This window comes from Anthonomus grandis, chromosome 1, assembly GCF_022605725.1.
Source record: "Anthonomus grandis grandis chromosome 1, icAntGran1.3, whole genome shotgun sequence".
NCBI lineage: Eukaryota > Metazoa > Arthropoda > Insecta > Coleoptera > Curculionidae > Anthonomus > Anthonomus grandis.
Genome location: NC_065546.1, coordinates 12,901,550 through 12,918,126, shown reverse-complemented (window position 1 = coordinate 12,918,126; position 16,577 = coordinate 12,901,550). Strand labels below are relative to the sequence as shown.

The 16,577-nt window shown below is 31.3% G+C and overlaps 1 protein-coding gene across 1 annotated transcript in view; it reads left to right on the top strand.

Annotated features, from left to right (window-relative positions):
- LOC126743404 (brefeldin A-inhibited guanine nucleotide-exchange protein 1) overlaps positions 1–16,577 on the top strand; it is an 86,243-nt gene that overhangs the window by 14,034 nt on the left and 55,632 nt on the right. Inside the window, exons 2-6 of the mRNA XM_050450486.1 lie at positions 412–726; positions 877–1,110; positions 1,165–1,477; positions 1,529–1,762; positions 1,821–2,179. Coding sequence (XP_050306443.1) covers positions 412–726; positions 877–1,110; positions 1,165–1,477; positions 1,529–1,762; positions 1,821–2,179 — 1,455 coding nt within the window. The remainder of the gene's footprint in view (positions 1–411; positions 727–876; positions 1,111–1,164; positions 1,478–1,528; positions 1,763–1,820; positions 2,180–16,577) is intronic.

Here is a 16,577-nt window from a genome sequence, read left to right as displayed (position 1 = left end):
ATTTTTAGAATTCTGTTATATTGATTTAAGTTATAAAACTTTTCGGTATTTTACATTTATAAGTAGGCTTTATTACTGCTTAATAGTTAGTATTTTACTGTTAAGTATGGTTAGGTTCAATTGAATTTGTATTTAATTTACTGTTGTAATGGGGTTGATCCCGTAAAATAAATAAAAATAAAAATAAAATAAAAAATATATTTCTGTGTAAGTTGTATAAAAACCTAGACAAAAATTTCCAGTTAATCCAGTCCAGTTTTCCAATTTAAGGACTTCCAAACTCTTTCTATCTATTCAATACTAAATTATTGAAATTATTTTTTATATATAACATACATAAATTAAAGTGTAAGTCTGCTTCTCCAAAAATGAAACTATTAATATATATCTACAAACAGTTTTTTTTTTCAGAGGAACTAAGAAAGGAACCTCACCCATCTCAATCTCCAAATGATGAATCTGAAAAAATATCAGATGCCTTGCCGCTTCCCAAAAGTGGTGATGCCAATGTCCTTACCACTGAGAAATACTTTTTGCCATTTGAACTGGCTTGCCAAAGCAAGAGTGCCAGGATTGTCACTACTGCTTTGGACTGTTTACAGAAACTGATAGCTTATGGACATTTAACTGCCAATGTTCCTGATTCCACCACGCCTGGGAAACTGCTTATTGATAGAATTGTTGAGACAATTTGTGCTTGTTTTACTGGACCACAAACAGATGAAGGTAATTCGTCAATTTTTCTGTAAATTAAATGGCCATTACATTCTTATAAAAACTGTATTAAAGTATGATGAACAATAAAAATAAATATAAATAAATATTAAAATAAATTTGATGCTTATGTATTAGTACACTTTTATATTTCTACTTTAGGTGTTCAGCTTCAAATAATAAAAGCTCTGTTGACAGTAGTGACTAGTCAACATGTTGAAGTGCATGAAGGTACAGTTTTACTGGCAGTTAGAACATGTTACAATATATTTTTGGCCAGCAAAAACTTAATTAATCAAACTACTGCCCGGGCCACTTTAACACAGATGCTTAATGTAATTTTTATTAGGATGGAGCTTGAGGCTGAAGCACATCCAGAAATGCTAAATAATGATAGTAAGAAATACATATAAAATATCTTTGGATCAGTTTAATAGTTTGTGATTTTAGAACATAATTCAAGTAACATATCAATTCTCAATGGTGATGTGAAATTTCATAAAGAAGAACCTGATATTCAAAAAGAAGTTAAGGAAATAGGTAGTATTGAGGATGAAGGCAAGGAATTAAGTGAAGAGCGTGTTCCAGGCGAAAAGAATATGATAGAAGAGCAGACAGAAAGTGAGAAAATTGCTGTTGATATTTTAAGCAGCATCATTGATAATGCTATTTACGATTCTGATAGCCATATAAAGTTGGCTGGATCAGTTACTTCTGTCAATTCTATTGAGGAAACCAAAAGTATATCATCATCAATTACTAGGTACTTGCAATTTTTATAATTATCATATCTATACTAATACATCTGTTATAGGATACCATCTCAAGAAAGTTTGACCACTAACAGTGAAAATGATTCGGCAGTTACAGCAAAGTTCACTCATGTACTTCAAAAAGATGCTTTTTTAGTCTTTAGGGCTCTGTGTAAATTATCAATGAAACCCCTACCAGAGGGAACCCCAGATCCCAAATCTCATGAATTACGAAGTAAAATTCTCTCCTTGCAACTCTTGTTGTCCATTTTGCAAAATGCAGGACCAGTTTTTAGGTAAAATATTAAGAAAAAGTAATTCTAAAATTTCGAAATTAATATAATTTTTTTACAGATCAAATGAAATGTTTATTACAGCCATCAAACAATACCTTTGTGTGGCACTAAGTAAAAATGGCGTCAGTTCAATACCGACAGTATTTGAATTGTCACTTGCGATATTTTTGGCACTACTATCAAATTTTAAGCTTCACTTAAAGATGCAAATTGAAGTATTTTTCAAGGAAATTTTTCTGAACATTTTAGAAACCTCTAACTCATCATTTGAACACAAATGGATGGTCATCCAGGCATTAACAAAAATATGTAGTGATGCTCAGTCTGTCGTAGATATTTATGTCAACTATGACTGTGATTTGGCTGCTGCAAATTTGTTTGAGAGGCTCGTAAATGATCTTTTTAAGGTTGCCCAAAGTAAGTAAAAATTTCTATGTATACATTGAGATTTATTATGCTATGATTGGAGGATTGTTATGTTAAATGCTAGGTTTTTTTTTCTCGATATTTTGAATATTCGATTTAAAAAAAAGAAACTTTTATGAGAATATTGTATTATTTTATACTTAAAAAGAAAGCCCTAAACTTTAAATATGAGTTTTAAAATATAGTAGGTAATACAATAGGGTTATATCCATGTATACTAAAAACACAATTTTCTTGGAGAATTGCCTTTCAAAAGATAATCTACCAAAAATTAACAAATTCTGTCAATCCGATCATATTTTTAAAAAAATATCAAAGTCGCGCGGCGACGCTATATCCGACCGAGCCGCTGTGACGTCATTAGGCTTAAACTTGTAGTAGTGCGCCTGGTGTGATTGCCCTGTGCCCTGCAATAATTATCCGATAATCCGATTCAGTTTGATCACATAACACATAAGAAGTCTTCACACATAAGACTTCTTATGTGTTATGTGAGTTTGATCGACGCGCTGTAGAAGGACGTTAGTTTTTTTATCCGTACAGAGACGTTTTTTTTAATTTGAATATGGCATCATCATGGGCGAAGTTAGAGCCTCAAAAATGGGGGGGCTAAAGCCCCCATTCAGGGGCAGAGTTACACGAAGAGGTGAGGGGGTGGCCATCAAAGAAAAGTCCGCCGCAGGCGCATCCGGAGGTAACAAATTTTTTGATGGGCACCTTCATTTTCACTTATAAGCCGTTAAAATTATTAAAAAAAAAAGAATAGTCTTAAACAGCTTCTATTCTAATTTGCTGTAGTATATACATAATATCATGAATTTGTTTTACTTTTATTTTCATATTAGATTTCATCCAAGGAACACGTTTCTGAATTTTATTGCAATATCCATAATGTATGAACCATTCTGTATATGTATTGGAGTATATTGCATACACGTCAAAAGTCGCTAGTTTTAAAAAAAAAATTTAAACTTTCAAGAAAAATTTCAAAGTTTAAAATAATATCATTTTAATATCTAATTGTCGGACTTAATTAATTTAGACAAAGTTAAACACGACGTTTCGGTTGGTAAGTATCTCCAACCATTATTATATTAAAATGTTATATTAAGTGTAAACTAGCAGTTTAACCAAAACAGCAGTTACCAACCAAAACGTCGTGTTTAACTTTGTTTAAATTAATTAAGACAATGCAAATCCGACAATTAGATATTACTTCTCCATTGTCTGCCATCTTCAAAACCAATATCATTTTAATAAAACGAAATAATTCTTCAAAAATAGTAAAAGCAAAATTTATTTAAAATGTCCTTAAATAAAATGAAATCCAATAAAATTATCCTATAACTACTCTAATAAAAGTTTTCGATTTCCTTTTTTTAAAAACTCTTTTAAAATTTCATCTGGCGACAATGACTTTGTTAGACCACTTTCAATACTAAGAGTGGTTAGTGCTAAAGAACTAAATCGATCCTGACCCATCGTTGACCTAAACCAATTTTTAATTCTTCTCATTGTTGAGAAAGAGCGTTCGCAAGACGCTAAAGAAATTGGCAAAACTAATGCTATTTGCATAAGGGTATATGCATTTGGAAAAGTCTCTTTTCTTAATACATCTTTAATATCAGAAATAGTAATGTTGTGGCTCTGGCTTTTATTTATGCAATTCCCAATAACGGTCATTTCAGCTTTTAATAGCTCCTTATCGATTAAAAAGGTATATCCATACAATTTAATGAATTCCAAACTACCATCAAAATCCATCTGCAAAAAATTGAAGACAGATTTAGCTAATTTCTGACTTTCGGAGGAAAATCTTATTTTTAGATGATTTATTATATTGTCGAGAGACCTATAATAAATTGAAATTAGCCAAAACTTATGTGCCTCATTTTTTATCAAAGGTGAATTTAAGAACGTTTCTTCGTGTACTGCGGAAGTGGAAGCTTCAAGCACATATTCTTTAAGTCTTATACTTTCTGTTTTTTTACGTTTTGAACAATTTTTTTTGGGGGGGCTAATTTCATTTTAAAGGGGCTAAGCCCTCCCAAGCCGCCCCCCCTAACTCCGCCCATGGGCATCATACCACACTAAAAACAAATATAAATATTGTATTGTTCCTGAATGCAAAAGTACGACGGCGTCAACACCGGACAAATATTTTATTCGTTTGCCGACAGACAAAAAGAAGAGACTTCTTTGGCAACGAGCAATGCGCCGGGATGTCCTATTAAGTGAAAAAACAGGAGTCTATTACTGCCAGGATCATTTTAATGTAAGTTTTAAGATAGATAAATAAAAAATTAAACGTAAATACCAATGGACATAACACTGCCGTACAATAGAAAATCACCTTAGTTATGTTTTTGTTTTATACCTTGTTTAGAGAAAATGATGCTTTTGTTAAAAAGTCTTAAACTTTAGCCCAAGCGCCTTGTATAAAAAAAGTAATTAAATTTTAAGGTTATTTCTTTATGATTTTTTTGCTGTAGAATCGGAATAGAATTTGGATCCTAGAGGAGTGTTCAAGTCTAGGAATTCAAGTTACTTGAGTGACAAGCGTAAAAAAGTGATAGGTAAAAAGTATTATGGTTTTTAAAAACGTCCTGATAATAAAAATATTACATATGGTGTTTTAACGTTAAACGGCTGAATTTTAGGAGTGATTTTTTAACTAAATATTTATTTTGAAATTAATAGGTAAATTTTTTTTTTTAGTTAGAGGAAGATGCTGAAAATTATGTTAAATTTAAATTATAGCCAAACGTGAAAATTAAATTAAAAGAAGGTGTTGTTTCTCGTTTTTTTGAGTGCCAAACTAGAGGAAAAGGTGCACAAGCTATAATAGTTCTATAATAGCTGTTATAGTTCTTCTCGATCAGCATTCTTAAAGAGACAACGTCAAGAAATTATTGAAGAATAATTTCCAAAATTGTATATTGTAAATAATTCCAAAAAAAAACAAGAGAAACCTGTGCGCAATAGAGATAGCCAAGGACATAGCTGATGTTCGAGAAGATGAAAAATTCCAAAAAAATAATAGCACAATGGATTTCAAAAGTATTGGTGTACTAGTAAACATAAGACCATCATTAAAATCTAAGCCGATTCAGTGTAGTTTATTGCGACCACCTATAATAGTCAAAGCTAAACATTTCAAAAGTACTGAAATCGTTGAATCAAGCTCCTCATCTAGTATTTGTGATAGTACTGGTAGTTCATCGGAATTTAAAATAGATGCCTGTTCTGAAACTGAATTGCAAGTATCGCAAAGTGAATCTTTGGAGCCTTATAATATAAAACAAAACGTGGAAAAAAGACAAGTATATGTGATAGAAAAAAATCCAAAACGATATTTAGGAATACCTGAAAATTCACTTTTACTGATTGATATCATACTTGCAGAATGTCCGTTAACAAAGATTGACATTTTTATTACTTTAAAAAAATTAAGCTTAATCAATCGTATGCTTCCATATGTGACGACTTTGGCGTATCAAGTAGAGTTGTGGGCATTATCTTTCAAAAATCTTTGCCCATATTATGTAGAGTATTTAAGAACTTTATTCAATGGAAACCACTGGATGAAATAAAAAAACATTTGCCAATACCTTTTAGGCATATATATAATAAAGTGCAATGCATTATTAATTGTTTTGAGGTGTCAATTCAAAAACCAACCAATCCTGTTTTACAGGCCCTCACGTGGTCTGAGTACAAAAAATGTAATACCTTTAAATATTTAATTGGATGTGCACCTGACGGATTAATAAATTATATATCAAAAGGCTTTGGCGGGAGAACGTCCGATATAACTATAGTTATTGAATCGGGCTTTCTTGATCTTCCTGAGAGTGGAGCTGACATTATGGCAGATCGAGGCTTCAAACATATATATGAAGTTTTAGCCTCGAAAAATATAGTACTGTGAAAACGTGTGATAATATGTATACAGTTTACAGCGACTTTAAGTACGTACACTTATTTATTTGCTCTTATTTTTACAAATAATCATTACCAATAAAGTAATTTTTATACCAATAAAATTAAATCATATTTACTTTTGCATTTTAGATCCTCTCATCTCTGCACTTAAATATTCATGATTGGAATTAAAATACTGCATAACCATTAACAAGTCTACCTCCGGAAGATTAGAACAATCTGCTTTTACAAAGCCTTTTTTAAACATTTTCCGATTTTTAAATGTCCACAGTTAAAAAAATAATATCCAGTAACACTTCTACTTACGCAACGTACTTTCGAAAACTGATATAAACAAACGCTGTTGTAAATTCTACCTACTGACGCATGACGGCGGGCGGCGGAAAACGGCCCGAACCGTCCGTTTAAGCCTAGTGACGTAACGCGAGCACGAGTTAATTTTCCGTCCGCGGCAACTTTGGGGTTTAATATTTCGAAAACTATTAAAGATAAACGCGTAAAATTTTGTATGGTCAGTTTTTATCCAAAATAGTATAGGATAATGTTGAAAAAATCGTAATATAAAATTATCGGATATGACCCTATTACAACCTATTTTCGTTATACTGTAATTACAAAAATAAGCGTAGTTATAGATACAGCTTACATATTATACAGTGCGGCTCTAAACTGTCCCCCTCCCACCCACTTATATTTTGAATGCCTTTATATTAAAATTTTAAATTTGGCACACGTCATTTGCAACCTAAATACTACCTTTTGATCCCTAGCTGATCTTTCAAAATGGCGGCAGGACGCCATTTTGAAGTATAAAGAATAACATTAAATAGAAAGTAGGGTCACGCGATACATCGTTTGAAAGCTCCCACTGAATGCTTTATGGTCTTAGAATATTAAGTAAATCAAATAAATTAATAAATCATCTGCTTTATTGTCAAAAAAATTTTAGAAATTTTGTAGACAGAGCAAATAAAAAAATAAAAAAAATATACAAAAAACAAACATATAAATGATCTAAGATTATCATAAATTTCTCCAGGGTGAAGTACCATTATGTAAAGCAAAATAATAGACGAAGGGTCCTGTTTACTTCACAATCTTTATTTCAAGAATCCCGACGCGTTTCGGTTGTTAAACCATTGTCAAGGGAAAACTATGTAAGTAGAATATAAAAGGTTGTTATTAAACTAATAAATTAATTAAAAACATAGTAAAACTTACATGATATTATTACAAAATGTCCATAAAAAGGTTAAAAAACGGCACACACATAACATGACAATATATCAATCTAAAAACATGTCAACACACCGTATTTACAAACAATAACGGATTTTGGTTTTTTGAAAAACTTTACATAGGTATTACATTACACACAGATATTTAATACTATTACTAATATGGACATCTAGGATTAAATGCGGTTTAATAACATTTAAAAAAACGGTAAATTCACAGGAAAGTGGAAACTACTTAAATAAATTTACAATTTTGGTCGCCTCTCGGTAGTGGGCGTTAATAGGTTCGTTCAGACAATTAACTTGTGTATTTATTTCTAGTTTTGCTATTTCTAGATTTTCTAATATATTTAATTTTTTACTTTTATTTAGGTTGTGCAAAACTTTGAAATTGTCGTCTGTATTAAATGAATGAATATTTATTAATTAGAATTATATTCTACTTACATAGTTTTCCCTTGACAATGGTTTAACAACCGAAACGCGTCGGGATTCTTGAAATAAAGATTGTGAAGTAAACAGGACCCTTCGTCTATTATTTTGCTTTACATAATGGTACTTCACCCTGGAGAAATTTATGATAATCTTAGAAATGCAAGTCCGGAAAACCTACTCCAGCAATACACAAAACTGTCTTATAAAAGAGGAAAAATTGAGAGAAACATTTGGTTTAAGTTGCAGTATTTAAAGAAAGGAATCACACCAAATTATTTAGAACACAAGTTTAAGAAGAAAACGTATTTATCTTCCAGATCATTACACAGTTTACAAAAGCTAAAACGACTAGCTCTAAAAGAAGAAAATAAAATATGGTTCTCCAAAAAGTCCTTACTAATTTTAAAAATAAATTTTATTTTGTCTTTGTTATACACTCATTTACCCAATGTTGAAGTAAATGCTTTTAAAAATAACTTAGAATTTAAAGTTAATAAATTTAAATCTAATCACTTTAAAAAATTAATAACTTTGACTCAAGCAAAACAAGAACGAAATACGGAAGATCAACGTAAATTTTCAGACCATGTTTTCCACCAAAAAGTTTTAAATTTATCTAACGGTCAATTTTCTTCTATAGAACTGAAATTCTTAGAAAATTGTCTTAGATATAGCCCAAAAATATGTTATGATGAAAAAAGTATTACTTCATTATTGGCTGACATAGAAGTGGCTTTGGGTTATGATACGTTTGAATTAACAAATTCCATAAGAGGTTATTGTAGACAATTGATTAGCAAGATAGGCAAGTCAAATAAGAGACACGCAAAAAATTGCAACAAAGATTCAAAAACACTTTTTTCAATTAAACGAAAGATTAAAACTCGTGACTTAGTTTTGGGAAAAGCAGATAAGAGCAATTGTTTGGTTATTCTAGATAAAAAGGATTATCAAAATAAAGTATTAGAATTTATTTCATGTAGCAAACATTTTGAGGAGTTAATTAAAGATCCTAATACGGCATATACTACCAATCTGAAAAAACTATTAATTGCTGAAAACAACACCTTTCAAGAATTAATGGAAAAAAAAACCTTTAATTCCCATGAATTCAAAAATTCCTTTATTATATGGTATGGTAAAAATTCACAAAAATAACTTTCCAATTAGACCAGTTGTTAGTTTTATAAACTCAGCTGCCTATTATTTAGCTATTTGGCTAAAAGATTGCCTAAAAAATGTATTGTCATTTTCTAGTAAATTTAGCATCAAAAACACTTATGAACTAATTGACGATCTTAAAACAATTTCTTTGCCAGACCATTATCTTCTTGTCTCCTTTGACATAGTTAATCTTTTTCCCAGCATACCCAGAAACGAACTAATAGCTATAATAGAAAATGGCTTATATAAACATCAAAATCTAATACCCAGAACTAAAACGGGAATTATACATTTGTTGCGTGCGTGCCTTAATTTAGATTTCTTTAGGTTTAATGATAGATATTATAGAATGTTGGATGGTTTACCAATGGGTTCTGGTTTGTCACCCCTACTGGCTGATATCTTTATGTCAGATTTTTAAGAAAAACTATTTAACACACAATACAATCTTATCAACAATATTTTAATATGGAGACGGTTTGTGGATGATATTTTTTTAATTTGGACAGGTTCCAAAGCGGATTTGCAGAAATTTCACGTTTTTCTCAACTCTTTAAATCCGAAAATTCAATTTACGGTCGAAATAGAATGCAATAATAAATTAAATTTTTTAGATCTAACTATTAATAGGATAGGTAAGAGTTTACAATACTCCATATATAGAAAACCAACACAAACCGACAATGTCATTCCTGCAAAATCAAACCATTTCTTTGGACATAAACTGGCAGCTTTTCACGCATTAATTCATAGACTCTTTACGATCCCTCTTTCACCTTTGGAATTCTTAAAAGAACAGAACACTATCTATCAGATTGCAATTAACAATGGATACAAAAAATCTTTAATAGATAATTTGATTAGAAAAAAGTTCAATAAAATGTTATTTCGATCCCTCTCTAGTGAACCCCTTGATCAAACCATCCATCCTTACCAACCTCCGAAATATGTAAAAATTTCCTTTATTGGTCCGATTTCTTTAAGAATTTACTTAAGTCCTTAGACAACAATATAAAAATTCGTCTTATTATTTTGCTTTATACAGTGCTTTTCTTTAAAGTCCCCCTCCCCCATTTATTTTTTGAACGGATTAAAAAAAATTTTTGAAACTTGGCATAAGTAAATTGGTCTATAGATACTATTTTTCACTGTAAACTAGGTAGTTTAAATTCCAAGATGGCGGCTGGGCGACATCTTGAGAAAAAATTTAAATAGAAAGGGGGGTCGTCATTTTAAAGGTCTCAATGAGTACTTTATAACCCTGAAATATTAGACCCATATCTTAACTCGTTTCAAAATGGCGGCCTATTAAAAAAGTATTTTTTTTTATTTTAACGTTTTACATTTTTATGATTTTTGAATAGGTAAAAATCAGTGTACGAAAATAAATGCGTCACTATTTTATTTTGACATAAAAACGACAGTTCTAAATGTCAAAATAACACATAAGCGCCATCTTGAATAAATGCATTAAATAGAAATCTTGTGTTACCTCATTTAAAAGGTTTTATTGAGTACTTTTAATATTTATTACATGGACTCGGTGGACTCCGTTTTGACCTGTCTAAAAGTAACAGCCAAAAAAATACACTGTTGCGATTTTATTAACGTTTTAAATAATAATATACAAATAATTTATAATTTTTGAATTTTGGATTTAAAGATTAACTTTTTGGTTTCTAAAGACTTACTGAACCGCCCTCGTATGTCACATTTCACGTTAAAGGTTATTGAACATTATTTAGACATTCCAAAAACCAAATAGCTATTAAAAAAACTCGAATAAAAATTTTAAGATATTTTTCCTTAACCGGTAAATTACTTTTGTATCGGTCATTGTTAGATATTGTTTAGTGTTTGGCAGTTTGAATTTATTGTTTTTTTCAAAATGGTTAATTCTCGTCCATTGGAGGAAAAAGTAGAAGCAATTTTTATTTATGGAGCAACGCGTAATTTTCATGAGACTGAAAGGGTTTTCAACGAACGTTTTCCTGATCGTCCTATTTGCCGTAAATATTTAAGGGAACTTGTAAATAAATTTACAACTACTGGTACTGTCCAGGATAAAAAACGCCCAGGCCATATGTCTATTTCAGAAGAAATGCAAGTCCAAATAATTGGCGAAATAATAGAAAATCCCCAACATTCTACTCCAATTGTTGCTGATATCTGTGAAGTTTCAACTTCGACGGCATGGAGAGTTTAAAAAAAAATAAGTTTCACCCATACAAGATCCAAATGGTCCATCAACTGACTGAAGATGATCCTGACCGAAGAGTGCAATTCTGTGAAATTATGGCAGAGAGAGTAGAAAGGCAACCTACGTACGTGCGCAACATTTGTTTTAGCGACGAATGTACTGTTTTTTTAAATGGTAATGTCCACAGACAAAATTGTCGATATTGGAGTGATACCAATCCACACATTTTTCGTGAAACCCGATCTCAGTATCCGCAAAAAATCAATGTATGGGCAGGAATATTAGGGAATCATATCGTAGGGCCGCTGTTTTTAGAAGAAAATTTAACAGGTGAATTGTACTTAAATATGCTGGAAAATGCAATCGATCCTCTCATAACAGAAATTGTTGAGGCTAATGTACATGAATTTGACATGGAAATTACATTTCAACAAGATGGTGCTCCTCCGCATTTTGCCAGGAATGTGAAAAATTATTTAAATGATAATTATTTTGGTCGTTGGATAGGTCGTCGGGGTCCTATTGAATGGCCAGCTCGGTCACCAGATTTAACGCCGCTAGACTTTTTTTTGTGGGGATACCTAAAGCAAAAGGTATACGACACAGAACCTGCCTGAATTTTTGAGCTACGACAAAGAATCACTAACATTTGTCAAAATATTGAGGCAGATGTATTTGAAAATGTTCGACGTCATTTTTAGAGGTACAAGGAAATCATTTCCAGCATCTTTTAAATTAAATATTGTTTTTCTTTTGATAAATTGTTTATTTGCTAATTGTAAATTAGTATTTCATTGTATTCTATTAAAAACGTTAATAAAATCGCAACAGTGTATTTTTTTGGCTGTTACTTTTAGACAGGTCAAAACGGAGTCCACCGAGTCCATGTAATAAATATTAAAAGTACTCAATAAAACCTTTTAAATGAGATAACACAAGATTTCTATTTAATGCATTTATTCAAGATGGCGCTTATGTGTTATTTTGACATTTAGAACTGTCGTTTTTATGTCAAAATAAAATAGTGACGCATTTATTTTCGTACACTGATTTTTACCTATTCAAAAATCATAAAAATGTAAAACGTTAAAATAAAAAAAAAAACTTTTTTATTAGGCCGCCATTTTGAAACGAGTTGGGTCTAATATTTCAGGGTTATAAAGTACTCATTGAGACCTTTAAAATGAGGTACCACACGACCCCCCTTTCTATTTAAAATTTTTTCTCAAGATGTCGCCCAGCCGCCATCTTGGAATTTACAACTATCTAGTTTACAGTGAAAAATAGTATCTATAGACCAATTTACTTATGCCAAGTTTTAAAAATTTGTTTTGACCCGTTCAAAAAATAAATGGGGGGGGGGGGGACTTCAAAGAAAAGCACTGTATAAATGATCACAATACATAAATCCAAATATAAATACTCATGAATATATACTATACTATAAATCTTTGTACAATAAAATAAAAATTGTACGCGGTCACAATATATAAGATTAGTAAAAAAAAGTTTAAAAAGAGCCAGATGTGAGATATATTAAAATATGAAATGGTAAAGTCCAGTGCAACGATATATTGGAATGGTCACCCGTCAAAACACCAGCATTTTACTTCTCAAACAATGTAAATAGACGGTGGATGACATTGTTTGGCAGGTGGAATGCTGGTGTTTTGACGGGTGACCATTCTAATATATCGTTGCACTGGACTTTAAAATAGTATTGCTATTGTTATATACAGGGTGTCCCGTAATTAATTAGACATAGGTTAATGTAGGATACCAGATATGAAAATAAACCGTTTGAGCTCAATATCGCTTAGCAAAATGTTATTGGTTTTCGTTCTACAGGGTGTTAAAACTAATTTTTTACCAAACATTTATTGAAATATTTTGGAGTCCACTGGACAGATTAACCTAAAATTTGGCGTACTCTTATTATTTGGGATGAGGAACACGAATATGATATCTATTTTCCCATTACCACTAGATGCCGCCACATACAACAACATTGAATGATTAATATGGTCATAACTTTTTTGACCTACCTGTACGCACATTTGCGAGTGAAAATAATAAAACAGCATTTAATTCTAGTCAAAAAAGGTATACTTTTTTGATCTCCAAAAAGTAGACCGTTTTCGAAATAAACCCATTTTTGTATTAGGTTGCGTATGAACAAATTATTATCGGAGTTTTACAAAGTAGGCTTTGCCTAGGATGAACACATCATAACTACGACCTGTCAAGGTGAAGTATTAATAAGTAAGTCTTTAATTTGACTAAAGCTCGTGTTCTTGTATTATTTTTGCTTAAAAATGCCGCGTCACAATGATTTTTCTAATGCTCAGATGCGGGATATGGTATGTGTATATGCTCAAGAAAATTTTCGTAGTCGAAGAGCAGCGCAGCGTTATTTAGATCTGTATCCGGATAGAAGGCAGCCAAATCAGAGAAAAACAAAGCACCGAGAAGCGACAAAACCCGCATTTACCGTTGATTTTCTGGGGTCCAATTTTGGTGACCTTGAGCGGGCTTAAATGACTGGCGCTACATATAAAGTAACGGAGAAAAATCGTTTTGACAATTTAATAGTTCCGTACACGGAGAGAAATACGACAATTAATAGATTAAAAATTTTATTGGGAATTTGAAATCAAAACTATTACATTATTTTACTGTTGGTATAGTTAAGTTATAGGTATACCTAAACTATACCGGGTGATACAGGAAACAGGGAACACGCAACAACTTTTTTATTTTTCAAGATAAAACAATTGAATACGTCAAAATATGCCTTTATAACCATTCTATTGACATACCAAATTTCATTTGTTTATCTTGAAAAATAAAAAGTTATTGCGTGTTCCCTTTTTTCTGTGTCATAGTGCCAACTATAGTGCCGGTAGTAGCCGGTATAGTGCCAACTATAAAAATTACCATTTAGGATAAATAATGTAAAACAAAAAATCTTCTAAACAAACTTTTATTTTTTGAGGAAATAATATTGGCTCATTGTATAATGAAACACAAAAATACATTGGCAATAATTGAATTAAACCTAGGTACATTTATACATTCCGCAAAATTTTTAGTTTTCGAACATTTTTATCTTTATTTGTTTTTAAGACCCTATTATTATATTTAATGGTGTAAAATATTTTCAACCTTATAAATAATTTTAAGATAAAGGTTTTTGGAAAATGTGCACAAGGGTGTTCATAATTAATAGTTTTCATTATGTTAAATAAATTGTTAGATATTCCCTGGTTTATGCACATTTTCTCAAAATTACAATTGAATATTTTCTCTAATTTAAATATATATGAAATAAACTCTTCTGGAGGAGATTGTAAGCCACCAAAGTTACATATACTGGAATTATAAGCCTTAAAATAAAGAAATAATCTATTTATATCCATTTCATTACACATTTTGCCGAAATTGGTGCAGGTATCACAGTTAATATGAACTTCAAGTGCTCTTTTCATAATATAGCCACAAACATACCGAAAGGCATTTTCTGTGGGAATATGGTCGGTCCTATAACTATAGTTTTGAAGTGCAATACCTTTTGCAACTTCAAATTTTTTTTATTGAAAATTTCGGGTATATTGATGGATTTGACGTTCATCAATATACTATCCAAATCATTTTTACAATTCTTTCCGAATGTAAGTAATTCTGACAGAACAGCTTTTTAAACGCTCTTTGGAATTGCAGTGGTGTTGGATTAACATTATTCCCACTTTGCTGCATTACAGCACCAAAGAAATTTTCGATACAATCTGTATTCAACCTCCTAGTCTTGAGATACTTGTAACCCAATGTTGATAATTTTTCCCATATTTTTATCGTGCTTCTGATTGTAACCATCCAGCAATTACGAAATTTCACAGAATTTGTGATATCTTTATTGCTAGAGTTACAAATTTTTAATTTGTTTAAAAAAAGTAACATCTCATGGAAAAATTCTATTTGGTATGGTGATCCATCATAAACATTTTTAAATTTACAAGGATCTCCCAAGGATATTGAGTTTAATAAATCAAAGAGGTTATTGAATTTCTCAATTACCTCTATGGTTCCAAATGCATCGGCAGGGAGTGTACCTACAGTTACATAAGTATTCATCCCACTTGCCACAGTATGGCTAAGAACTTGGCTAGCGAGACCTACTTTCATTTTTTCAAATGCTGAGGGACATATATGGGAATCTGTCAACTTTGGGGCACATCTATAAAACTGTTGTTTATCTGCACGATAGAAATCATTTATGAAAGTCCATGATGTTTTTTTTTCGTCAAAGTGAAATGAATGATTAAATAGATTATTTCTTGTTGCTTTGACTAGATGACATGGATCAAAAATATAAAACAAGTTTTGGTCTCCGAATTGAAATTCTGGGTTTTCATGTGTCACACCTAACAATTTAGAAAGTTCAATAAAATTTGACCCCATATCACTAGCAATACCTTCTATTTTAAGTCCAATTTCCAGTAATTTAGGAATAAGCTCCCCCATAATAGTTTTTAATTTGGAGGCTTTTAATTGTGAACCTACTAAAAAATACGCTAAAGGCTGCTTCCAGGAAGAATATAATCCTCTAGCCATAATAACTAACGCATTTTTACAAATAAATGGTTCTTCGGTTTGTTCACCAAGATCTGCAAATCCCACAATTATATCTTGTGTAACGTTAAAAGCAATATTAGCCTTTAAAGATATTTCATCAATGCACAAAATGCAATGCTTGTCTTGCTCAAGCAGGGTGTTAAGTTTGATTTGAAGAGCTTTATATAAAACTGCATTATTAATACCAGGCTGGCAAGAAATATTTTCTGTAATTCTATGCAAACTTCTTTTTGTTGGTAGAGTAAGCAAACTACCTATGAATTTATATGCCTTGGGGCTTAAAAAATGCAATGTTAAGGCAAATTGTTTTAATTCCATAGAAAATCTATGAGATTTGCGTCTCTTGCCCTTTAGTGCCACATGAGTTTTAATAACACATGCCAAAGGTTTACTTAGAAATTTGTCACATAACCTGTTAAAATCTCTTACATCAGGATCTTCTTTTTGGCGTGCTTTAGCAGTTACACCAAACTTTCTCATTTTTTTAATTTGCAGTCGAAGTTTTCGCTTTCGGGGAGTGTTACTACTCAGCAGAGAAGAAGTCTGAGTAGAAGCTGACGGAGAAAGAAGGCCTGGTGGAGAATTCTCGGACGGTTTATCTATTTCGATAGATAGGAGGTTGCCGAGGGGCTCGCACACTGAATATTGTGAAGTGCTTGGGCCTGCAAATAATAAAAAAATGCTTTAACATTTTAAAACTTTACATCTTTAATATAAATAAAATCAGAAAGTAAAACTGATAGACTATATGGTAAACTAAAATAAATTTGGAAAT